Below are 27,775 nucleotides of genomic sequence, written 5' to 3'. Positions count from 1 at the left end.
TAGATTCCAGGGGAGTTGTTTTTCTAAATCTAAGTCAGGAATAACGAAGTATTCTAGCCATTGGTAAGCCTATTTATCTGTAGCAATGCTTGAAATAACCAGTGTTTCACACCACTATTTTAAGGTATAGAAACCTTTTACATCAGAAATTGAAGAAAAACAAGATACATAGCCTGAGAAATTTGGAGCCTGAATTACAGTGGCAGGGTCCCTTTAGAAATGCTGCAGAATCAGAGCTGACCTTGTTCAGACCATTTGTGCAAGTTCAGGTCATTTGTGCAAGTATTCTGTAACTTAGTGCCTTTCTCTTGCCCCGGTTTGCCTTTCCTTCAGAATGTGTTATCACATTTGACATAAAAAACTTTCCATGCTTCTTCTGTGAAAGCAATTTTCTCAGAGACTAATCAGCCAGAGAATCCAGCTGTTAGGTACATCTATAGGAGCAAGAACTGTGGGATACCTGTGCTTATTATCTCTGAAAAATACTATACTATTTAATGCTTTTCCTGCATCATATTTCAGTCTTTCAAGGGAAGGCATAATATTCAGATATTCTATTTTATTATTGCTATAGTGTTTACTAAATTAAGGATGTGGAGATTACATTTTTTTCCTAATTTTTTTTTTTTTTTAATTTATTTTAAATGTCAATTTGGTAGAATTTTAGGCCCTGACATATAATAGCACATAATGACTCCTGCATGTGTCTTGGCATGTCACAAGTGGAATCAGTTAATAAGCTCTTCTTGAGCAAAAATCTGAGTGAAACTAACTTATATCTGTAAATATCTATGCTTTAAAATGGGATTTAAAACTAAATTTTAAGAGGTATTTAAAGACTTTAAAGTGTATCTAATTATAAGTCTGTCATGTCATGCTAATGACCCTATGCTCACAAGAATTGGGGGTATCAGAGAAGCCTGCATGGTTCAAAATTAATGTTAGACCAATCGAAATTTTTTATCTTTTTCTCATTTCAGTTTTTCTGAGGTAAAATTTCTTTCTCGGCAAAGTTTTGGAAAAAAACATATTTGCTAGGAAAAAAGTATATTGATGCTTCATACTTAGGTTCACAGGTGTGATTAAAAGTTGCAGTTGGCTGATCTGTAACCAAAATAGTCAAGAAGAGCACCTTTATGTCCCCTTGAGGCCCACTGCTTTAAGATCTGTCTCACTGGCATATTTCATTAATTTTCTTCTCTAGATTTATGCTGAAACGCAGCTGATGCCAAAGCTGAGAATTTAGTCATGAGTTTTAAATGTTTCTTTCCTGATCATTTTCTTAAATACTGTCTGATTAAGAAATCCCACATAGCTGCAATTTTTAGTGTTAGACACTCTGTTTATCTTGGTTCTGTACAGCTTTGATCATACTGTTTCCAGAAAATTACTTCTGAATCTCACTGAATCTTCTAAATCCAGACTAGCTTAGCAATATGTTCATATATCTCAAAGGAAGTGAGAACATGAAATAATTAAGTTGTGCAGTAGAAAAAACTTCCAACATGGGCTCTTAGAGTTCCACATACACTGTTTTATTTAATAAGTATTCTGATTTATTAAATCCTTTCTGAATTTTGGACTTAAATTTTCCTGTTAACAGAAATATTTTTACTAATTTTCAGTCATTCTCAATATTCTGAAACACTTTAACTAGAAAAAAGAAAAAACAAACCCACCCAATTTTGATTCTGTGCCCCTCACTGGAATCAGCCAGTGCAGTTGCTAAGGTAATTGTGCAGGACCACGCAATAAAATGACCCATAGTCTGTCATGCCCCTTCAAGTGCTAGATTTCTGCAGTTATCTAAGAAAGGATTCATTTATTGTGAGCTTCAGTGCATGGTGCTCTAGTAAGATGTTGAGTACCAAACAATAAAGGATAACTGCTCTAAACAACATCATCAGAAACTTACAAGATCAGTCTCTAAGAGTTATACAGGAAAATTCCAAGCACATACAAATTTATTATAAGGTGTATAAAATCTGTTCTAATTTTTCTAGTTGTTTTGTAGTTTTATTTCATAGCAGTTAAATATTTGAAACTGTTTTCTGGCTTTAAAGTCCCGTATGAACAAAGCATTAAATTAAGAATTATTTAATCAGGAATCCTTCCAGTGCTATCAATTAAATGATATTTAAATTCATGTTCATATATAAAAGTATACTGAAGTGCTGGCTATTGTTTAATATTATATCCTCTTTGCTGGATACATTTGCAGATGTACATTTAGCTTTACTACATCATTTTAACTATAAGAGAAATAATGCACTTAGTTTTTGTATATGAACAGTTATTCTTTGCTTTATTTTCATTTATTTTAATTTCATTTATTTTCACTTCTTTTCTCTCTTATGTTCCATTTTTTACCTTGCTATTCTTATATTTTATATGAATATTTTCTGCATGAATGTTTCCTGCCAGGAGATCTGACGTAAGAATTCAAATACTGTCATAATGTATTAAATTACGTGCTCGAAGTTGTTGAAGAAACTGCTTTCCCATTGCAGAAGAAAGCAAGTTTGCATTTATTGAGAAGAAAAAAAAGAAAAGTTGACACTTCATATATCTGTTTGTCATGGCAAGACAGGTCATTACAAATGTACTGTTGGTAACCTTATCAGAATGGCAAATAGTTAAGCGGCAAAATTATTTCCATAAGTTCTGGGGCTGTGATTTTGGTGAAGCAGAGCTATCTACCCATATGCATTTACACCCCAAAAAATTTACCCATCCTCAGGTACAGGGATTGGTACTACGGGGATAGTATGACAACTGCAACCCTAGCCCTTTTACAGAGGCTGAGCAAAGGCAGGCCTTGTGCTGAGAAAGCAGTCCCATCATGCAGGTTGAAGATCACCAGATGTGACTTCCGCAAGTAGAAATTAGTAGTATGCATGTGCAGCTGCTAATACAGAATACTGGATGCCCAATGAAGACTTTCTGGAGGCATCCTTGCTTCCTAAACAGAAATAAGCATTTCAGGAAAGGGAAAAAAACACCACCAGTTCACAAATTCAAGGGGAGAGTAGAGTAGGATTAAAAACCTGAAATGGAGAAATTGCAAAGTTCTTCATGCTGAAATACTTCTTCCTGAGCACATTTTGCCAACAGATGGTTTTTAAAATTTCTTTCTTTCTCTACGTGGGAATTTAAATTCTGTATCTTTTTTTTTTTCACTCCTCTTTTTTGACACATGCAAGTTTTCTCACAGTCTCTCAGCTGTGATTTTTAACTACTCACACAGATTTGATCTGTGAAATATCTGGTGGGACTGTGCGACGTACTTCTACTGACACCATATCACAATTTCTTTTTCACTTGGAAAACTTCTATACGGAGGTGTTTGGGTATTTGTTTTTAAAAAGGTAGACAGATACTCTGTGTCATAAGAATGACCTATTCAGAGCCCTCGTAGAAGCATTTGATACATCCAGAATCCCGAATTCTACCTTACTCTGAGCAACCTAGTAATGATCTTCTTGGTGCACTGTTTTCCTTCCAGTTTAGAAGTGTAGCAGTGACATTGTTAGACTAACAGGAAAAAAAAATGAAAAAATACAGATCTTTTCAGTAATTGTTAGGGTGATATAGCTCTTACCCAAACCCTGGCGAAGCTTTGGTCCTTAGACCAAAGTGTTTTGTCATACTTTTGAGGAAATGCAAATACACTGCTCCTTACCACTTCTCATTATATCATCTCGTCACATTTGCTCTGTTTTTCTCATTTAGAAATATGGAAAACCAGAACACTAAGTCACAAACAGGTAGCAGGCATCCAGGTCACATAAATGCTTTATAGAATGCCCTTTGGGGGGGGGGGGGGGGATTATACCAAAATTTATACTCAAAGTAGATATTAGAGACATTAAAAAGAGATGTGTCATAAATCAAAGCAATCATCTGGTTTAGTGTCCTGTGGATGGTCAACAGCAGGGGCATTGCTTGCCTGTAGGAGAGTTCCTTCTAAATCCAGTATGTTAGTAGTTTGTTGTGACCTAGATCCTACAGCACCAAATACCTGAAGTATTTAAATCATTTTCAAGCATTTCTGGGAAGTCTGTCCTGTTAGTCCACACAAATCACAACAAATATCATAGATCATCCCACCATGAGATACTTGGTTTTAGTAATTTTCAGACATTCTCTTTCCAGCTGTTAACCACAGGAATGGCACAAAGGTGTAGGTATGAATTCTTACCATTTAAGTTTTGTGGACTTTGAAAGATAGTTTATAAATAATTCATTAGTGAGTAGTATCTGATTAAGGGACATTTTAAATAACTTAGAACCTTAACTAAAATCAAAAGGGGAATCTGTAGGCAGCATGAGTTTCAGCTGTTAAAGGTCAAGTTGTAAGAGGTAATATGGAGGAATGCAGGACTTGAGCCTGGTGGCTTGGCACATACCTGTTTACTGGTTTATCAGAGGAATTCATTTGAGAAGAACTTGCAGATGCTTACAAGGCAGGTTGCTGCATAGGCATTTCTTTGGGAAACTTAAAAATTTTTGCATATAAAGCTAATCTAACTGCCTCCTTGGTTAGCATGGATCTTTTGGGGAAGGTCTGTGTCATGTTTTGGGTTTATCTCTTAGTTGGTATCATAAATCTGGGGCAGTGAGACTGCAAGGTGTTTTGACCAGCTGGGACTAGAGCTAACCGAGGCTGACTTGACGCTACCTCTTTTCAACAGGGAGTCTGATAATGTGAGAATGAGACTGATAATGAAAGGCTCTGTTCAGCTCATCTTTGACTACTGGAGGAGTCTTATGGATTTCCTCAAAGTAAAAGCAAGAGACAGCCGACTGAAGAGAATAACAATGGAAAGGGTGCTTAGAATTGTTTTCTGCAAAAAATACAGAAATGCCCTGCATTCTTTTTTTTTTTTTAATCTTATAATAACTCAAAAGCATAATTAAAGACACATGCAATTCCACTTGGAATTCTGAGTGCTTAGTATCCCATTGGAGATTTTAAGCTTAACTAGTGTGGTGATTTAGCCTTGTCCACCCAACTGGTTTAGCCTTGTCCACCCAAACACCCACCCGACTGCTTGCTCATTCAGTCCTCAGCAGGACATAGGGAGAAAGCAGGCAGAACAGGAAGGAGAAAACCGGGTGGGGGCAAAGACAGGAACATTGTTTGCCAACTGTTGTTCCCGGCAAGGCAGGCTTGACCTGGGGAAGATTAACCTAATTTATTGCCAATGAAAATAAAAATAATTACTGATTTGGGTAAATGGGAATCAAAAAGACAAATATTAAAACAACACATTTTCTGCCCCTTTCCCATGCTGTTTCACTCTGGACTTGTCTACCTGCCCCCTGCCCTGAGCAGTGCAGGAGCAATAGGGAATGGGGGAGTTACAGTCAGTCCATAATAGTTCTGCTTCGCTGTCCTTCCTCCTCACCCTTTTCCTCTTCTCTAGCGTGGGCTCCTCCACTGCCTGTAGTCCTGTTGGGAAAATCTGCTCCAGCACAGGCTCTCCACAGGTGACAGTTACTTCGGGAATATCCATCTGCTTGGGTGTGTACTTCTCTGCAGGCTGCAGGGAAGATCTGCTGTGCTGTGGAGAGCCTCCTCCTCCATTCTCTGAGCATGATGTTCCCTCGTTTCTCACTCTTTTCATTCCCTTTTCCTCTCTCCTTGTGGTGCTTCCTGCCCTTTGTAAAAACAAGTTTTCAATGAGGTGCCGCATACTTGGCTGGTGGGCTCAACTGCATCCTGCTGCGGGAGCCAGCGCAAGCTGTCTGGAACTCATGCTCAGCACTGGGCAGCCCCTCACATCCTCATGCAGAGGCCACCCTGTGATCACCACCCCTAGCAAAATCTGGCCACCCTCACCCAGTACATGTAGCCTTACCTGAAGTGGTGCGAGTTTGAAGAAAGTTTATTCTAGTAGTGCTGCTTTACTCAAATTTACATCGTTTTGCCTAATGGTTGTAATCAGACATATCCTCTAGTGAAACAGTTTGGATAGTCCTCTGGTAATTCTTGCCCATGCTTGAGTTAATTCAGCCATTAAAATTCACTTTCTAGAGCAAGTCTAGAAAATTCCAGTCTGTAAATCTGAAAGCTGGAAAAAATGGTTTTCTGAATATCATATCATAGAATAGTTAGGATTGGAAAGGACATTTAGATCATCCAGTTCCAGCTTCCCCTGTTTCAGTTTGAAACTCATAGCAGCTTTCCAATATTTGAAGCGGGCCTACAAGGGTGCCAGAGAGGGACTCTTCATCAGGACTATAGCAACAGGACAAGGGGTAATGGGCTTAAACTCAAACACAGGAAGTTCATTTAGATACAAGGAAGAAGTTCTTTACTATGAGGGTGATGAGGCACCAGAATGGGTTGCCCAGAGAAGTGGTAAATGATCCATCCTTGGCAGTGTTCAAGGCCAGGTTGGACAGAGCCTTGGGTGACATGGTTTAGTGTGAGGGGTCTTTGCCCATGGTAGAGACTTAGAACTAAATGATCTGTCCAACCCTAACCATTTCATGATTCTGTGATTCTATATAGTGAGTTTCCAAGAGAATTTTAGAACTACAACATAAAAAAATAGAACACGTCAATAATATAAGTGATGCTTTTTTCTTTCTTTTTTTTTTTTTTATTTTGGGAGTATTTCTGAGAGAGAAATGGAGCAACAGCATATTCAAAATGACTGTATCTTGCAGACCATACATGCCTTTGGTTTATCAGATAAGTTCGATGGAATTAGGTGAGGTTTTCTTGAATGGATTAGAAAAGTATATTTCCCACTATAAAAGTTGCAGCTAAATTGTTCTAGCATGGGGACATCTAAACTGCCATCAACTTGGTGGTTAGAAATGTCTACAATGAGTCACTACATTGTGTTTTTAGTCCACTTGTGTTATCATATACCAAATGGACTCCATCAGCCTTACCAGAGTAACTGGAGATTTTAACTAAACAAAATGTGATCACCTGTTTTCTGTTATTAGGAGCACTGTTGCAACTGCTTCAAAACAACAATAAAACCTGCAGATTGGAGAAACACAAATAAGGATTTTGTTTCCCAAGATCTGTTTAGACGAAAACATTGTCATTGGATGACTTTTCTACTTATATTCAAAATGAATCAGAAAATCTTTTATTACCTTTAAAGATGAATGGTTAAGTGATAAAGAAATAAGTTGTGTTTTTAAAGTACAAAATCAGAGGCAGGTTTAGTAGGCTGTTGTGCTTGAGCCATAATTGGAGAGGTCTCTTGCCCTCAGTATCTAAGGGGAGTAAGAGTATCACATCCACTGTATTTGTCACAGTTTTCATTCCAGCAGAAGCAACATAATGTTTGAGGTAGATCTTGTTTACAGATCATATTTGTAGCTGCTATATATTTCTAAACTCCAGTGTGTCTGATATTAAGAGACAATCTACAGGGTAATGTTTACAGACAGTGGTTTTTCACAGCTTTTCAAGTTGATCTACCTTTCTTTTCATGGGAATATATGGGGTGTCAGGCAGAATTTGATTACTTCATTTTCACATCTGATTTTGCAAAGATTATTTTCCTTTTTCTTTTGAAGACAGTCTTCATTATATGTCTAAAAAATATCTAGTTTTTCCATCAGCTTGTTAGAATACAGAACTATTGATACCATTCATAAAAATGATACTTTTCCTTAGAGTTAAGCATAGAATTTGTCAAAACAATACTTTCACAAAAAAGCGTATCAAACTGTTCATAAAACTTAGCTACTCTTTTAACCAGAGATAATATATCAGTATGTATTTTTAAATGTTGCTGATAGTAAAGTACTGCTCAAAATTTTTGAGTTAAATTCAGAATTAGCCCATAAAATTCACTTTCAGTAGTCTTAAATTTCATTTATTTCAATGGAACTATGAATGCTGAGCAGCTGTGAGAATTCAGGAAAACCTAAAGGTATTTTTCAGTTGTAACCAACAAAAAAATAATCTGACCACTATTTTGAAAAAAAAAAAAAGAAAGGAATTTCTTTATCTTTTCATACTAAGGAGTTGCATTTTAGTCATGTTTATTCTTGTATTTTAAAATTATTACCCAGAGTTGCATTCACCGTTCTTGGGTGTATCAGGAGCTACATAGTTGGTATAAGAGCTCCCTCTGTAGGTTCTAAGTATCAGCTTAGGGAAATACAAGGAAAAGTAAATTCCACCTCCTGTCAGTGCTCCATTAGCATACATAGTTGAGCAATATGACCTGATTTTTAAGAAGCATGATTTTATGGTAAGAAAAACATCGGTTTTAGCAGTAGTTAAATTATGAAAATGTAATGTTATTTATTGAAGTTGTATTTACAATATTTATATTTTTAATTTTAATAGCAGCCTGAGAAACTGCGGAACTTAAACTACTTTTATATAAAGGAATAAACCAGCTTTTTCTTTCTTATAAGTACCTTTAATACATATATATGTCAGAGCTCTCAAACTGTGGAAGTATGGCTCACACAGTAGTATGAGTTTCTCATGAACTGAGTAGTATTCGTATCTTTGAATAACGACTTTTACCCTTTATGGCATGCTGGTGGTACAGTTCCTATGTGGCAACTACAGAAATTCCTACTAAAAAAAGGGACAGGATATTTAAAAATATTAATGTACGGCTATCAGCATAATATAGCAGAGAGATAAAGGGAAATTCTGAGCCAAATGACTAGATATCAGCAGGTGTTTCTGGGTCAGATAAATAATCCTACAGGCCTCATTATGGGAAATGTCGTTGTTGTTATTAATAAGCTAACCATCTGGCAGTTCATACAGTTTTTATTACTAAAAGGAAAACTAAAAGGTCTCATATAAAGAAACCCTTTCTCTGAGTTCTCTTTAAAGAGCAAAGCCTACTGTTTTCTAGTGAAGACCAGACAGGAGTAAAGTCTGACAGATATTAAACAATATGCCAGCTTGTATGGACCTATAAACTTTACCTTACATGCAAAACATTGGCATTAAACACATGCACACTGATCTCACCCTTTCCCCTTCCTCATGTACAGGAACATGTGTGTCTTGCCACTTCACTGGAAAGTCAAGAGTCTTTCTCAGAGCCACAGAATTCCATAAATTCTGTCCTTCATCCTTTCCTCTATGGGTCATTCATTGCATTAATTTTGTGAAGGCAGCAGTTCTGCCCTGTCAGATGAAGTATCCCCAAGTCACAAACTGTGTATAGAAATCCCATAAAGTTTATCAGTATGTCTTTATCTTACCTAAGTGGATAGAGAGAAGCAAGAAAATTTCTTTTCCACAATGGATGCATGAAGTGAGCACAATTCTTATTCACAGCTTTGTGGCAGCTGTGCTTAGAAGTCAGTGATGAGGAACTGGTGTTTGGCTCATGGGCAGGTGCTCAGTGCTGAGCTAGCTTTTGTATGTTCAGCTCCACATGAGCTATTGAACAGCTCCATTGAGAACAGAGTTTAGCATAGTACTCTTATGAGACTGTGTTGTGTGAGATTTTTTCTTGAATATGTAAGTGGTCTTCATACAGAAAGCAGCTGGACTAACTGAAACAGAGGTAGCTGACTTTGGGGGTTACTAATACAAGTTTGCATGAACTTTTCTTTGTAAATATGAATTTTTTTATATAGCTATTTGATAATAAACACATCATAATCATCACACTGAAAATTACATTCGTGCTAGTCCCCTGTTCAGCATTTCTTATGACATGACACTGAACATACAGAAAATTACTGAAGGAAGTGAAACTGATGACACATTAAAGGGAAATTTCAAGCCCACTACACAGAATGTACTTCAGGAATTGTAAACAAAATCTTTGTGTGCACTGGCATCAGAGCATGGGGCTTTCAGAGGTGAAAATGAAGCCTATATACATGCATAGGAGAGAATTGTTTGGTTGCAAGCTAATGGAATTCTTGTGGTCATTATTGCAATTAAATGCTTATTAAACAGTTCGAGAAAATCCATGAGGGTAGTGGCCTGGAAATAATTCTTTCTGTATAAACTTCAGATAATGAAAAATATTTTTCTTGGATGTCACTGCTGTTGCTTTGGATTTGCAAATGAGAGAAGAATTTTGCCCACAGTCTCATTACAGATGCTCCATATTCTGGAAATAAACAAGAATGGGTCAGAATATGCATATATTATCATAGATGTTTCTAGTTCTTATTCTCATGCTCTTCATAAACATAGACTCATAGAATCATAGAATCGTTAGGGTTGGAAAGGACCTTAAGATCCTCTAGTTCCAACCCCCCTGCTGTGGGCAGGGACACCTTACGCTAAATCATATCACCCAACATAGTTTACAAGAATACATTAGATAAACACAGAAAAAAAAGTCAATGAAAATATTTATTGCTGTGCTTTCTGATTACTCTTCCAACTCACTTGTGAATAGGAAGCCACTGATAAATTTAAATTGGCCTATAAGCCAATCATCTTGTATATAATTGCTGCTTTCTTAATTTGCACAATCAAAAATTCTGTCAGTAAGACCAAAAACCTTTTCACCGTTCACAAAACAAGCTTTTCACCATTTTTGCTTCTTAGAAATTTAATAGCTGTATGAGTAAAATGACATTTTCTTACACCAGAGTGCAGACCCTTACTCATTTTGCCAATGACAGCTAGAAAGGAATAAAGATTCAACATTGTAAATAAAATTCCTGTAATGGCCATGATTTCTAAAATATCTAAGGATTTCTAACACTTCAAACAATGCAGATAAAAATAGGACAACCATAATCTGCTACAAGGAAATTATCTTCTCATGATGTAAGTTAACATACTCCTCTTAGTGATAGACTCATATTTAAAGAATCTTAGCTTTCAGAAGAGCTAGAAAGATCCAGCTTTACTTGCATAAGTGAGTGGAGTGAATCTGTATCTCTCTATCAGAAAAAGCTCTCATGACTGAGCAGAAAAAGGTCATTGTTACCATTTGTAGTGGCTTTATTTTTTGCAGGTTCCACTTGGCATCTGAATATTTATGGAGCAGTGCACTGCAGGTGGAATAGGCAAGTCAATGACATTAATCTAATTAAAAAAAACTTGTGTAATTGTCTTCAGGACAGAGGAAACCCTGCTCAGAATGAAAATATAGGTGTCTATGAAACTGAAGCACACACTGAATGTGCTTGTGTCTATGTTGGTAGGGCTCCAGGACTTACGTATTACATGAAATAAGCCGTTAAGTTTGAACAGCTAAATTTTGGACCTGAAGGCTAAATATGGAAATTTAAGTGGAATTATATACTCCTAAATTGTTTTTGTAATCTCTCTTTTGGTAAGGATAGCTTAAAGGAAATTATTGTATATATGCTCATGTGAAAAGACCTGCAACAGTAAGTAATGCAGATGATGTGGAAAAAAGGATGTATCTACTGCAGGAATTCCATGGTGCTGAACTTGGGAATTCAATGCACATGTAAGAGTATGTGACACAAAGGGGTATGAAAATATCTCATCTGTAAGCTAAAAAGGTCAGATAAATCAGGATAGTAAAAGCTTCCAAGAGTATTACATATTATGTAAATACATACCACATGGTTCTTAAATTTAGCTATCAGGGAAAGTTCAGAAATTTAAAATACTGGTCCAGAGAAAGAAAAAGTGGTATGCTGTACTTTTGCTGTATTTGGCTAGTTGCTGATTCATACTGTATTTGATTAGGTGAATTCTGTAAGGTTACATTTATTCCTGGAACTGCCTCCTATATCAAACATCAGAAAACTATTCTGCTTTAGGATTCATCCAGTTTTGTAGCAACCGTTTTACCAAAATGTTGAGATCATTAAGAATAGTATATGCAAACTGAAGGACTAGATGCTGATCTTGAAAATGCGAGTATGATTTAGAAATAAGTCTACTTTTGAAGAACTGCTTCTGATTTATAATAAAACAAATTAAATTGATATCTGGATTACATGTGTTTTATCTTATTTAATTAATAAAAATATGATTACATTAAAAACCCTTCCATCTGCCAATTTGAAAAGAAATGCTGTTAAATTGATGGTTACTCCTTATTTAGAGACAGCAGTCCATTTCTAATCACCTAAGTGATCACAGATCTGACAGCTGCAATTCATATAACAGGTAGATAGGTTAAAAATTAAAGAAATGGCAAACACAACTGCAAAGAATGTTGAGATTTAACTCTTTTTAAACCAGGACTACATTTTTGTATTAATGCAAGAGAAGAGGTACTACATACGTAATTCAAGGTAAAAAAAAGTATAAAATATTGTAAGAACTTCAAAGTGTTTGAGGAGTCTGCAATGAAGTACAGTTTTAAAAAAATCAAATTCATTTTATCCCAAAATGATTTTGTGTTCATGTATATGTGTTGTAATGCTATATTGTTTTCTAAGCATAATTTTCAGTATTTCAGAGCTAGCATTCTTTATTTTGTTATACTACTGCTTATGCAGTCACTAAAAATACTTTTGTTTGTATATGTTGGAAAGAATGTGGGATTTGAACACAGATCCATTTCTAGGAGATACATGTTTTCATATGCAGTTAAGGACTTGACTCTGGACAAAAGAGCTGGATATAACTTTTTGAATGGACCCTGGATCTGGGTATAAATAATGCCCTCTTACCCTCAAAAAGAAATAACCTATATTATTAGTTTAGATAAACATTGTTTGCTATAGCTTTCAAAACCTTTGGCCTAAATTGGCATTAAGAAATTTGACTCTAGCAGTAGAATCTGTTGCTGCTACAAAGAACTTATCAGCAAATAATTTATTTATAATAATTATTAAGATATAATTATTACTTGTGATAATTTATCAGCAAATCATGTATTTGCTTTGGTTTTCTTAAGGAAATTCAAAAGTCTACTTTTCTCCCATACACAGCAGGGTCTTTTGAAGCATCAATTTAACCACAGGAAACTCAATCACTGTAAAGAATGTTAGCAATCTTTTTATCATAAAAGCTTCACTTACATTATTCATAGTCTAGAAATCTGAAAGCATGCTGAAAATGTATTTCATTTTTTTTATTTCTTAGTAATAGTAATCAGAAATGGCATTATGTTCAGGTTATTTAGAAAAGCAGGTTCCTCTAGCTGTTATAAAATGCAGTTTTGAGGGTTAGCTTACCATTTAACATCACTATGTAACAAACAAATAGCAGGAATGTCTGAACATGAAATGGGTGAAATCCTGACTCTTCAATCTTGCCACTTACTGCACCTTAGAAGGAGCATTGAAAACCTGATTTTTGGGTATGACTGGATAAATCACTTTGTTAGCTTAAATCACTTACAGAAACAGTTACATTTATTTAAAAGTATGTTTGTCCCCATGCTGTATTCTTAGACTACAAAAGTGAGGTTTAATGTCTGATTTTACAGCCAGGAATGCAAATTGGCTCCTGGATCTGTATAAATTATTTTCTTAGTGTCCTAAACAATTAATTGAAGGTGCAGGATTACCTTGGATTTCAGTTTCTGTTTTCGAGATAGTTACTACTTTTCTGAAAAAAAATTCTCCTCCTCGTGCAATATTTAAACACGGGGGGAGCATGAAGAAATTCAGGCAGAAACTGTAGAACTGAAAGACTACAGCTGACTTTTTCCTGATGAGCGTTTTTAAAGTAGGGTTAATTATGCCTAATCCAGGATTTGTAACTGAACAGTGACTGTGAAAGTGGCTGTGCAAGGGTAACTGAAACTGGATGGCAAAAGAACATTTCAATCTACCAGAATATACTTATCTAAAGCTTTTAAAGAGGAAAAAAGATCCCAGTCATTTATTTACCCCTTTTCCAATAACAAGCAGAGGAGTAAATAAGGACATGCAATTTTACCAAAGACAGCCCGAGTGTAGCTGTTGTAAGCCTGGAGCTTAGCAGAGCTGAAGTATTTTTGTAAATAAAGCTTGATATAAGGGCTGGTTTTTTTATCATATACATGTAGCTTAATAGTTTATGAAGCAGATTATAATGTGGTTGCTTGCAACAGCAGGGAAGTGGATTTGATGACCCTCATGTCCTTCCAGTCCCATTCTTAACAAATTCTTTTCTCTTTACTGCAGCCCGGAAGATGGTGAAATTCATCCTGAAATCTGTAGACTATACATCCAGTTACAGTGTTGCTTAGAAATGTACACAACAGAAATGCTGAAGTCCGTATGTCTGCTAGGATCACTGCAGTTTCATCGGAAAGGTATGAAATCGCTCAAATACATAGATTTAAAGAAAAAAACAGAACACGGTCTTTGGGGGTATGGTTGGGTATTCCTGATAGACAAAGCACTGTGCTGGTTTTGGCTGGCATAGGTTTCCTCACAGTAGCCAGTATGGTCTGGTTCAGATTTGTGCATCAAGACTTTTTCTGCGTCTCACCTCACACTATCAGCAAGTAGGCTGATGGTGCGCAAGAAGTTGGGAAGCAGCACAGCCAGGACAGCCAACCCCAGCTGAGCACAGAGATAGTCCATACCATCATGCTCAGCATGTAAAACTGGCAGGGAGAAGAAGGAAGTGGGGACCTTCCCTGACAATGGTGTTTGTTTTCCCGAGTAACCATTACACATAATGAAGCCCTGCTCTCCTGAGGACGGCTGAACACCTGCCTGCCCACAGGCAGTGGTGAATGAACTGTGCTAGCATGCACAGCTTTGCTTTCCCTTCTCAACTGTCTTTAACTCAGCCCATGAGTTTTCTCACTTTTACTCTTCCAATTCTCTCTCCCATCCCACCAGGGAGGAGTGAGTGGCTGTGTGGGGCTTACTTGCTGGCTGGGGTTAAGCCATGACAAGCCCCAAACTGTAAAATGAACTATACCACTGAAACTCTTCAGCTACTAAAAAAACAGCTGTATTTCTGCTTCATTATCATTATTCTTACAGAAGGGTGTCATATCAGGCATTTATCACTAATGTCCTTGAAGTTTAGAAGAATGAAATAATTTTTTAAAGAGTGATCTCAAAAGTTTTAGCTGTCATTGGTCAGATCAGTGGGCAAACTATCTTAGTCATTTTGTAAGAGGTATTTGTCTGGTGCAGTATTTGAGGGCATGTGGTTGGTGGAGCAATATGGCATGGTTTTAATACTAAACTGATCCCTTACTGTCCCTGTTGTTACTTCTGCAGAGATGCGAGCTTGTAGCAAAGGACAGATATATATGGTCAGAAAGTGGCCCACCTTAGTAAAACTAGATGCAAGACTGAGAACTGAAAACTATCTCAAAGAGTACTTTTACACGCAAAGGATATGTTCTTGCTTCAGCGAAGCTGCTTCTTTCTAATGATTTCATATTTGGTTAGCCACATACTAAAAGGAAGATGTAGAAATGCATATAATTTACTGAACTGGTTACTCAGTAACCTCATTGCTCGTTGATGGAATACATTCATTGGGAGAATATATCTGCCGATTGTAACTGTTCTTTCCCCAGACAATATCTCAGCAGAATTTATTAGGTGAAGACAAGACGAAGTTCTGTAATGAGCTGTAATGGAGGTTTTGTAATGAACCTTACATTTCCTGTCACCCTGAAAGATCTCATAATGTATTCTTAAAATCTAACTATAGGGTACAGCTAAATCAAATTATTTTTTATTATTAAATTAAGAATTAGAGGTTTATAACTGCTCATTTGAGCTTTTCAGTGATTTTCTCAAGTCAAAAAGAAATCTATAAAACAGAAAGAGACAGAATTAACAGAGCTATCATACAACAGTTGCCAGTAGCTGCTAAAATGAATCATCATTTTTTATGACAGATTGTACTGCATTTCCTAGCATTGGCTACAGTTGTCAAACCATCTTCTGTAATTGCAAAAAGAAAGTAGCTTGAGGTGACAGTTGAGTAACCCTGATATATCTGTGTCTCTCCCTTTTGCCTTTGGATGGAATCTACATTAATAACTTAATATCAAGCCATTAGATGTCTAAATTGGATAAGATTAATTACAGCATTATAGTATGGGCCAGCTTAGTTCCTATTTGGCTGTACTTCTGTTAAGCATTATTTTCTCGTCTCACCATAGAGAAAGTTATGGTAGCCATTCTGCCATTGCTAAATATAGTAATTTTTGTTCTGTATCCATGTAGAGATAATCATAGTAGCTTGACTCTAAGTTTCTGTGACATTCTTTGAGAAAAATTCATAGTAGGCAAAACCTGTACAATTGCAGGGATTCACGTAATTTGAATTTTGGAACTTAGCCAATAGAACATTGATCTTGTATAGTAAATAATGGGTGTTTACAGCACCTAGAGGTATTTTAAAGCTATCATGCCACAAGGGAAATTCCAGTTATATGGGGTTTTTCACAGTGAAAGTAGTCATATACTGTAACAGGCACCCAAAGAGGATGTGAAATCTCCATCCTTGGAGATACTGATAACTCAAATAGCCGTGAATAATGTGATGCAAGTTGACCCTGCTTTCAGTAGGGTATTAGATTAGATGGCTTTGCAACCTATTTATTGTATCTTCTGCCAAAACATGCTATTTTCCAAGGAGCAGAATGAGCCCATAACCTTTCTTTAATTTCTTATGGAGAATGGTATTGCAGTGTAGGCAAGGTACCATAAATTTATCTTGGGCAATGAAGGAGCTGGTAACTTCACCATCATAAAATCATTGTGCTGTTTCTAATATATAGCTTTTTTTACTTTTTCACCTGTTTAGTTCTTCACCATCTGAGTGACCATATTAAAAAAAGATTAATAATTTTCCTTGTGTATAAATTGTACTACCCTTAGAAAAAAATCTTTGCTTAATTCATAAATATGCATATCTGATGTCATTATTGTGTCTTGAAGCTCATTTTTGAAGGTAATATTTTCCATTTGGATGTAATTTTTTCATTTTCTAATACCGTTAACTGTTGAATAAGTAGTTTGTAAGGTTTTTAACTCTCCCATGAGACTTCACCAATTTGTGTTCTTCCTCAAGCAGCAGATACTCAAGTAGGATGACATGCAGGCTTTTCTCAGCAAACTTCAGTTAATATATATTAATGTGGGTACTAGTATCTTGACCAGATGTTATCAAACAAACTATAGAACTGATAAAGCTAAGGCAGCGGGCTGATGCTGATGCTCTTTTCCCAAGAGAAACTCAGTGCTCCCTACTGGGAAACAGATGCTTTTTAACAAAACACCAACTACAATTTGAAGGGCTGAGCCCTGCGTATCTTCACTATCTTTCACAGTACTGGTCTTCTCATCTCTTTCTTTCTGTTCTTTCTGTTGTACAGAACAGACAGTCCTATATATAATGTATAGTATATATATCAAGCTTCCTGTACAGAAATTTCTTGCATATTTGCAGTGCTTTTAACTTACTGCTGTCATACACACTCTGCTAGAAAATTCATATAGTCTGTTATTCCTTTGAGATGTGATAGTCACAGTGGGGCCAAAAGTCATAAATATTTCCAGCTGTGTTATGCAGTAAGTAAAGTGAGGTAAGTGCTCTCTATAATTCTTTTCTAAGATATATACACCCAAAAAGCCAAGTGTTGAAAATACATTATGACTGCAAAGTTCCAACATTCAGAAAGTCTGCAAAGGATGCAATGAAACATGCCTGAGTAGCCTTAATTGAAGCTTTTTGTAGCTGCTATGTGTTTGGTTAGCTGATCATATACTTTATGATTCCTCTTTTCCACAATCCCCATATTAGATTACTTAAACTTATATTAGTATTAGATTAGCCCTTTTCCAAATTAATACTGAAGTTGTCAAGGTCCCACACTGGGACAACCCAGAATTACTTCAGATCTCCTAAGTGCACTTCAGCATATGTTGCTGTATTCAGCCACCAATATTTTCAGGTCAGATGTTTGTACTGATACCTTATAAAGAACTTAATTGCATGTTTAGATGTAAACATAACAGATAAAAGAGCTTTGTGGATTCATGTATGCACAATAATAATATATTAATTTCATTGTGAGGAACTGTAAAATGTTTTTGTTATAATTGAATCATTATAGCATGTCACTGTGAAATGCACATTATTGAAGTTTAATGTCTATATATATTTACATAGAAGCCATTAATTTCTTAGGATAAGCTACAGGTATAATTGACTTGTTTTGTTATATAATTATATATTACAAAGTATTTTGTAAAACCCTAAATAGCAGATTACAATCATTCTATTAGTTAGCTATGCAGCATGTTAGCAAGCACTTTAATAACAAATTGAGTAAGCCCATACAAATTGAGTAAGCCCATACAACAGATCAAAGGCAAGAGGGAATAGTTAAAATGAACTGGAGGTGTTCTCCAGAGTTCAAAACATGCTGTAAAAATAGTTAAAGCTGCCTTGTCAAAGAAATATAAGGTCTGAAACTGGTAGCTATTTGTGCTGAGTTTGAGGCAAGTAATTCCTGCATTCTTGGTACATAAAATCACAGATTTGATATGAAATCACAGATAATTGTGTATCGTATACCACTCTAGAAGTTAATAGTGTTGCTTTTCCAGTATGCATCTTGTAATAACAACATGTTATTTCCTTAAAATAGTGCTTAAAAGCCTGTGATAACTTGTGTTACAGATTACAAAAATAAACCCTCAATTCAGTGATGGGATTTTTGTTTGGAGGATAAAGGAATGATTGTTTAATGGAATTACTACTTTCTCAGCAATCTATTTAAAAACTGGTAGTAGATATGTATAATTACTTACACCTACAACTTACACAAGAAGGATAAGACATGAGAGAGAAGCACACAAATGTGGAGAAACAATCAGTTAAAAAATCCAGAGATTTGCCCCTTCTCGCGTGGACACTGTGAAGAGACCAAAATGAACAGACCAAAACAGGCATGGAAGGAGGACAATGCAACTTCTACCACAGATTTGTTCCTACTGTGTTTTGCTTCATAATAACAAAGGACAGTGTCTTGAGTTCTGCAGGTCCCGTGTGTGTCAGGAATGAAGTTCCTCAGGCTGCTAGCCATATTTACCATTTTTCTTGTTTACTTCCTATATCATCCTTTCCTATTCCACTTTTTACATTCTCCTTTCATTTACTTTAGTTGTGATCCGTAACTTGTGCATTTATCCTTAATACCAGGGTAGAAGCCTAATGCAAATGCCACCTTCTTTTTGAGAGAGAGGTTCTGTCAGCTTTGTTAAATTGTGTTGTTCCCTTCAAAAATCTTTCCAGTTCATTTGCAGTGAAATCTAACTAGCTCTGAGGTGCCTATAATAGGTGCTTTATTCATTACATAAGTTTCTCTCCAAAGCAGGGGATGACTGAGTATATGCACAGCGTAGCATGACTAGCAGTACGGAGCAGAGCAAGTGAAGCACATAAAGCACAGTGATCGTAGATGTTGTATGTAACCTTACTGAACCAATCATTTTCTACCCTCTTATTTAGCATCAATAAAGCTCAAGTTTGATGTGCACAATTATTTAATTCGATAAATTTAATTTTGTACCAAATGCAAGTTAAAAAAGAAAAAAAAAAAGCTGAATTAGAGGCTAAAAGATAAAGAGTACTCATGCTTTATCTTAAAATTTCACAGTAAAAAGACTCTGCCTCGTCAACTGGCAAGAACAGCAAGTGTGTGGACACCTCTAACAACACTGTGGGCACAATCAAAGTCCAACTGAAGTTAATAGAAGTCTACTCACTAAATTGAAAGTAAAATTTAGGGTTCATATCCCTATTTTAAGAATGTGTAACAGAAAAGCTATCCTTACCACCACTAGGAAGATAAGAAGATTTGACGAGCTTTTGTTTCTCTACAGGCTGTGCCATGTACTAGAAACGTTAAGCCTGAGTCATAGACATTATTAAAGCAAAACCTTTATTATTAGCTGACTCTGTTTTCAAGTGGTTGAACAGATGTTCTGAAATTCAAGAAAGGCTTCATGAGCTGCTCAAAATACAACAGAATTGCTGGTAAAGAGCTCTTTTCAACTGAAATCTGTGCTGCTGTTTCTCTTAAATCTGCAAGAGTTTTCTTTTGTGCTAACAGAAAGAATGTTACATTCTCAGTGCTTCTGTTCTCAATTTGCAAAAAATAACCTTTACTGTTATTTCATCTGGTACTGCTATTGTTTCCATTGAAACACCTTTGACATGCTTGAAGGATGCCTCTATAGACAGGGTTGTTCTTGACACCATGTCACCAGAAGTCAGGTCAGAGTTTCAACATAACACTTCAAAATAATGGGAGAATTAACTAATACCCAGTTCCACAAGTAATAAATTGTGATATCACTGGCAAATTAGATGGATTCCCTGGGGCAACCCTCTTTCAAAGAAGCAGTAAGAGGTAATAATAGTATGTGATGTAATGGGCTTCTTGTAATAGAAAAATAATGAATAACAAAGCTTATGCAATTAACTGTTAGACTTGTACAATATGAAGTGCTTTAAAAAAACAGCATAAGCTAGAAAGATTTAAGAGCTAGAAAAATTTGAAAGTCATACCTATAGGGTGATACAGAGTAAAACAAACAATGTGGGAAGTAGTCTCTGGCTGCTTTTCCACAAGCAATCGGGTCAACGTAGTACCTTGTTACCACCAGAAAGATACTCAGCTCTTCCTCTTTATTAACACCCCACCCTGTATCATGCCTTTATTTCTTTCTCCCTTCCACTGCTTCTGGCCACATGATCTTCCTCTGGTGCTTGCTCTCAAACATGTAAGCATTATTTACTGACCTAAAACTTTACTGACTTCAAACAGTTCATCAGAAAACTTCACATTTTATTTGATCTTTTTTTACAGTAATCTACCATTTGATGGGTTAAAGTAGCTCACAGAGAGATCTCACAAAGCACAAGTTAGTAGTGGATACCAAAGTAAGGAGCAGAGAAAGGAGAGAGAACACCAGTCTGTTATAGACGGTAAACTTGTTGTATCAGGTCATGTGATCTCTTGGGATCATAGTAAGATGACTTAGTCAAGGGCAAAGCAGGAAGAAGGGATTTCTACTGACTTAAAAGAGTAATTAAAACATTAAGCAAGTATTTTCTGTAGTACAAGTAATGTCTAGTTTGACATTCAGATGAGTTGCTAAGAATACTATCTTCTTTTTTCAGCAAAGGAGTAATTTACCTATTCTTTTTAATATAATTCCTGTCATTGCTACTCCTTGTCAAATGTTATAGTAACTACTCAGGATTTTCCTGATGTGAATTTTTTTTCAAATTTCAACAATTGTGAGGTGAAAAAACATTTCCTACTCAACTCCTCATATCACTGGTTTAAACACTGGCAGGTTTTTCTCTCTATTTTTTGAGATTTTTCTTTCTTTCTGAGATTGTTTACTCCATTTCATGAGAGAACTCAGAAGGGAAAAAACTTTAATTCTCAATAACATGTCTGGGATATACTCCAATTTGAATTTTCTTATTTAAATGTACTTTGTGCCAGGACTGTATTTGCATTGCAGAAAGGAATACCATCAGACAGTCCAAAGGAGGTTTAGAAGGATGCCAAAAAATCCCACCAATACTTAACTCTCTTGCATTCTCCACTATCATGGACCACATCCTTTATCCCTTTCTCTCCCTGACAGAAGCCATGGCAGATTTGTCATGAAGCTCCCATTTGATTCCAACACTGCATTTCATTTCCATATAGTGAGCATGAATTAGGCAAGTGTAAGCATGGAAATTCAAAATATGATGCTCTGAGTGGTGGCAGCTATATATTGCTTTTAAAATCACAAAGTAAATATTTTGTCTCTTGTTTTCCCTTGTCATTGCTGTAATACTAGGAGACATGGGTTGCAATGTTCTTTAGTGTCAAAGTTTTTGAAGCTGCTTTCAGAATGTATGCTGTAATATCCTTGCTTATTTTGTTCTGTTTTACCCTCTGGCTCTTATTTCGTATCACATGTGAACCAGTAGAATTTAAGTGAAACCTTTCATAATACTCACTATGTGAAATTCTAAACTCCACACATGTCTCCTTGGAACACCTCTTACTTCAGCAAGAGTAACATATAGGAGCACTTTGATTAGCAGATGGGTGCCTTGCTCTCTTTATTAGCAGTTCTTCCTCAGAGTTTGCATTCACAGCTTTCTTCATTTATACTCTGCAAGACCAAGCTCAAAACATCAATTATATTATCTGAGTATACAGTTTAATTAATAAATAATGGGGATATATGTTTTCTTTAAATATTTTAAAGGAAAGGAACCTGGTGCCCCAGCCAAGATCCTAGATACTAAAGTGGACGAGAGTTCTGAAGTACCTTTTTTAGAAGACGCATCATCATCACCATTGGATATTCAACAGCATTTATGGCAGGTTTCCACAGATATTGAACATACTGAAAGGTATGTGTAGCACTTCATTCCTAAACAAAGCAAATTTTCATTTAGGGTTTATTTAGTCTTTTACAATTAGGAAGTCAATGTTGCTAGTATTAAAGATATTGATAAATTAAATCACCTGTTAACATTTCTGTTACATTTATCATACCTGAGAGTGACTCCTAAAAGAAGGGCAGAGGGAGGTGACATGCTTAATTTGGCTAGTTAACAGGGGGTAATTAGCAAAAACAAAGTGTGGGAAATTGTGTTGCTAGTGGGCCGGGTTCTCTAAAAGAGGCAAATCTGCTGGCCTGCCGTTCTGCATTCATAAGTTGAAAGCACAGAATCTAGTTCATTTCAGTTGCTTCTGCCCATAGTTACCAATGTAGAAGCCTTAGGAGAGGGGGAACATCATCCACAGGTTTGTCAAAATGGACTTCTCTTACCCTCTTAACTGTGCAATTGAAAGATTGGCAGTAATCCTGATGGCCAACATTTCTTTGCAAGAAATACCTGATGTCTTTGCATATTAAGATGCTGATGAGATTTTAATGGTTATCATGTTTGTTTGTATAAAACTAAGTTCTACTGAGAGAGTAAGCTGGAGATTAAATCTGAGAAATTTCTTATTAGATGTACTGCGTTATTTCTAAGAGCTATTTTGTATGTAGATGAATGAGACAAGACCAAATCCTGAAAACTTTAAGACATTACAAGCCTGCTCACAGTATTGCTGATTTGCCACCTATCTGTAAAACAGGAACATTTTTGCAGGTTTTGGCCACTCTCAAAACATATCCAAAGGTAACTTGCTTTGTGAGATAATCATAGAATCATAGAATAGTTAGGGTTGGAAAGGACATCTAGATCATTTAGTTCCACCCCCACCCCCCACCCCCCGTCATGGGCAGGGACACCTCACACTAAACTATGCCATCCACTCTGAAGAAAAAAAGCTTAGGAGGAGTTTTTTCAGACCTGCCAAGTAAATCAGGATTTAAAATCACCGAATCATAGAATCACAGATTGGTTTGGGTTGGAAAGGACATCTAGGTCATCTAGTTCCAACCCTACTGCCATGGGCAGGGATACCTCACACTACACCTTGTCATCCAGGGCTCTGTCCAACATGGTCTTGAACACCACCAGAGGTGGAGCATTCACCACTTCCCTGGGCAACCCATTCCAGTGCCTCACCACCCTATCAGGAAAGAATTTCTCCTTATATTCAGTCTAAACTTCCCCTGTTTAAGTTTTAACCCGTTAACCCTTGTCCTGTCACTACAGTCCCTAATGAAGAGTCCCTCCCCAGCATCCCTGTAGCCCCCTTTCAGATACTGGAAGGCTGCTATGAGGTCTCCACGCAGCCTTCTCTTCTCCAGGCTGAACAGCCCCATCTTCCTCAGCCTGTCTTCATACGAGAGGTGCTCCAGTCCCCTGATCATCCTCGTGGCCCTTCTCTGGACTTGTTCCAACAGTTCCATGTCCTTTTTATGTTGAGGACACCAGAACTGCACACAATACTCCAGGTGAGGTCACACAAGAGCAGAGTAGAGGGGCAGGATCACCTCCTTCGACCGGCTGGTCACACTCCTCTTGATGCAGCCCAGGATACGGTTGGCTTTCTGGGCTGCAAGTGCACACTGCAGCCGGCTCACGTTCATTTTCTCATCAACCAACACCCCCAAGTCCTTCTCCACAGGGCTGCTCTGAATCTCTTCTCTGCCCAACCTGTAGCTGTGCCTGGGATTGCTCTGACCCAGGTGTAGGACCTTGCACTTGTCATGGTTAAACTTCATAAGGTTGGCATCAGCCCACCTAACAAGCATGTTGAGGTCCCTCTGGATGGCATTCCTTCCCTCCAGGGTATCAACCGAACCACACAGCTTGGTGGCATCAGCAAACTTGCTGAGGGCGCACTCAATCCCACTGTCCATGTCAGCGACAAAGATACTGAACCAGACCGGTCCCAACACCGATCCCTGAGGGACACCACTCGTTACTGGTCTCCAGTTGGACATTGAGCCATTGACCACAACTCTGTGCGTGCGGCCATCCAGCCAGTTCTTTATCCGCCGAGTGGTCCATCCATCAAATTGATGTCTCTCCAATTTAGAGACAAGGATGTCGTGTGGGACAGTGTCGAACGCTTTGCACAAGTCCAGGTAGATGACATCAACTGCTCTACCCCTGTCCATCAGTTCTGTAGCCCCATCATAGAAGGCCACCAAATTGGTTAGGCAGGATTTCCCCTTAGTGAAGCCATGCTGGCTGTCACCAAGCACCTTGTTGTTTTTCATGTGCCTTAGCATTTTATTACCATTTTTTTATTTTTTACCATTTTTTTATTTACTGACTTAGAAAATTTCATGTCAGATTCTCCTAAGAGGGATGAGAGTGACAGCTCTGTTTCTAAATTTTCACTTAATGTGCAGCAATACATATAATGAGTTAGCTATGTGTATTATAATTTCCTTTTGAACAATGAAACATTCATGGTACAAGCTACAGCCTTCTGATAAGGCGTATCAAGTTGTCATTAGTACTAGCTTGTCCTAAAATATGCATTGTGTGCTTTGCCACCAGGACCACATTGTATCCACCAGTTCATTTATTTGGATTTAATATGGAAGTGCCAGAATAGATCATAAATTTGGACCAGATGAAACTAGTTAATATCAGACTGGCTTAAAAGTGCTCCGTTATTAAATCTACTGCCCTTTCTTGTATGCATCTTCTGAAACATGTGTGTGAACCAACTGCTTGCCCGATAGATTTTTTGTATTTATTGCTCCATTATTTCAGCATATAAAGCTATCCTGTGGGCCATTCCCCATGCAGTCTTCAACTGCTGCTCTATTGTATCTCTTTAAACTTTTGTTTCCACAGAGATATTAGAGAAATGAAAAACCTTTTAAGTAAACTCAGGGAGACTATGCCTTTACCACTGAAAAATCAAGGTAGGTTTTGTATTTTCTTCACATAAGGAAAATTAAGATAATTAAAGGGTTTGCCTTCCATTAAAAAAAAAAATAGAAATGACAAAAAGAAAAATCTAGGTGAAGTATTTTCCCTACTGATTCAGTGGAGTCAAAATTTACTATTTGAACTTTGGCCTTTCAAGTTTCACATGAGGTATTCTGGAATTTTCTAGGTATGGTATCCATAGATAAAATAATATACTTTTCCTGGTGACATGAGGGAAGCAGGAACTAATTCCCTGATGTAACCAGAGTAAGAACATAATGAGGCATAGCTCTTGTCATGAAACCTGCCTGAAGATGGCTCAAATTCAAAGTGAATTCTAAAGATTTTGCAAGATAGCTCGGTGATAGTGCACAAGTTGGCGCTACTATATACATTTTGTATGAATTTGAAAGTAGTTAATATAAAAGCTAGAAAGCTAACCAGAAACAGGGAGAGCATATTGTGCTATTTTTTCCAGACAAATGCTTCTTCTCTTGATGTGCCAAGATGTTTCAGTGCTGCAATTTTAATGAAAATTCTCCCTTACATGCATAAATGGCCACCAAATAATGCTGGGCAGTTTTATGTTTAAATTAAGCCAGAATTTACCTTAAGATTGACATTTCCAAACTTGTATGTCTGAAAGATCTCAAGCTACTTATCTTTAGGTTTCATTTGGGACCCTAACATTATTCATTCATGCAGGAGTATTGTGGCTTAGGTCTTGCATTTTTGGAGGTGTAATTTCTTTTAGGTTTCATTAATAAACTGGCATTCTCCTTGACAAAATTTCTGTTACATTACCATGGAGACCCAGATTATTAGCATTGCAAGACCCTTATTCACAAAATTCAGGTTATTATTTTCTCTATGCCTAGAGCAGTGGGATCTATTACTTAATCATATAGCTGCTGCTAGGACATATAAATGATAAAAACTCTTGTGTGTGTGCATATGTACATGCTTGTATTAAAATGTGGGGTTTTACATCACAGATGATAGCAGCCTCCTAAACTTGACTCCATATCCATTGGTAAGAAGACGGAAGCGAAGATTCTTTGGACTATGCTGTCTTGTCTCAAGTTAGAAGATTAAGCCCAGAAGCACCAAGAAAATCATTTATAACTTTGATTAAACCACTATTATTTGACCACTGAAAAGATGAACATTGCTACTCTTAATTATAAAGTACATTTTCTACACTAGCCTATTCCTTTTTCTCTTCTCCATCCCCCTTTTCAAAAAAGGGTTTTAATAGTTTAAAGTTGTGGTGGTCATAAACCAGCTGAGGAATAGATTTAGCATAACTAAGAATGCTTTTAAAACTTTTTAAAATATGTTTTGCATGCTTACTTTCAACCACTCAAAGACATATGAATAACAGTTAATAGATAACTTTAAAGGGGATTTTTATTGTTTGAACTGCAGCTAAAAGTTTGTGCATAGTATAATATTCTTATTAGTGTCTTATTAAAATACTTGATCATATTCTAACAGTCTTTAAGCATAGAAAACTATTTAACAGCAAAAGTATTAAAGCTCTAAAACATTTAAACAATATTGTAACAGGATTTGCACACAAACTCCAGTTACTTTTTGTGCTCTTATTCATATTTAGTCTTCCACTATATCTCAATTTAAAAACTTCATAGAAAAATACCTTAATTTATGATACACAAACCATAGACAAAAATACTTAGAACTTGTAAATACAGAGAAAGCATAATACGTACATACTGTACAATGCATAGAAGCAACAGATTTCCTTTTAAGGTGATAGTATCTCTACAAGATTTTTTTTGGGAAAAATAATTTATTAAAAGAAGAGTATTGAAAAAAGAAAACAAAACAATGTAAAAAACACCAACCCATTTTGTTTCCAATAGAATTCAAAGCATGGTGTCTGCATATAGCTAAGTACTAATTCTTATAGGGCATGCCAGAATTATCTGAGACTGTAATATCTTAAATGTTTTACATTGTTAATAAAGTTTTTTATTTAACTTAAATGTTGTCTTGTTTCTAGTTACATTGCCAGAATATGCCTTTTTTTTTTCTAATTTTGAGTGCTACACAAAGTTTTGGGAATTTTTTCATTTTAAGAAGTATATTTACAAAGACAGATAAAAAATTATGATGAATATGTAAATGCTAAAATGACAGCTAGTAGCAGCAGTAGATATTAATAGGTCATACTACATTATTGATACTTTAGGATGGTAGGCAAGACACCAGAACTTATTTCATACTAGACTGAAGCCCATAGCCATCTGTAACTACGGTATAGAGCAGGTCAGCATAACCTTGTTAGTAATACATGAAGAAGGTGACTACGAGCCCTTCTGCCAATCCATCATGACCCAGCATAATCCAGAACCAAATTCTTTCTTCCTGTGTAAGGGATTAGTGATGGATAGGCAGGTATTGTTTTCTTGCACAGGTAACACATACACCGTTAAATTCTCCGTGGGAGTTTTTTTGGTAGGTTATTAGTATGCTTCCCAAAGCAGTTTGTTCAGGTTATCAGTTCATTGAACCTACAAAGTTTGATCTGACTGATTTTTC

The 27,775-nt window shown here is 36.5% G+C and overlaps 1 protein-coding gene across 1 annotated transcript in view; it reads left to right on the top strand.

Moving 5' to 3' along the window:
* Positions 1 to 27,219, top strand: part of RGS7BP (regulator of G protein signaling 7 binding protein) — a 39,253-nt gene extending 12,034 nt beyond the window's left edge. The window contains exons 3-6 of the mRNA XM_061475708.1: positions 14,029 to 14,159; positions 22,120 to 22,267; positions 25,133 to 25,203; positions 26,206 to 27,219. Coding sequence (XP_061331692.1) covers positions 14,029 to 14,159; positions 22,120 to 22,267; positions 25,133 to 25,203; positions 26,206 to 26,297 — 442 coding nt within the window. The 3' untranslated portion in view covers positions 26,298 to 27,219. The remainder of the gene's footprint in view (positions 1 to 14,028; positions 14,160 to 22,119; positions 22,268 to 25,132; positions 25,204 to 26,205) is intronic.
* The last annotated feature ends 556 nt before the right edge of the window (positions 27,220 to 27,775 follow it).

The sequence above is a fragment of the Pezoporus flaviventris genome, unplaced genomic scaffold (genome assembly GCF_033815535.1).
Source record: "Pezoporus flaviventris isolate CSIRO_AGI_PZ_B2104156 unplaced genomic scaffold, CSIRO_AGI_Pfla_v1 ptg000089l, whole genome shotgun sequence".
In the NCBI taxonomy this organism is placed as follows: Eukaryota; Metazoa; Chordata; class Aves; order Psittaciformes; family Psittacidae; genus Pezoporus; species Pezoporus flaviventris.
This window is presented reverse-complemented; position numbering and strand designations above follow the sequence as displayed.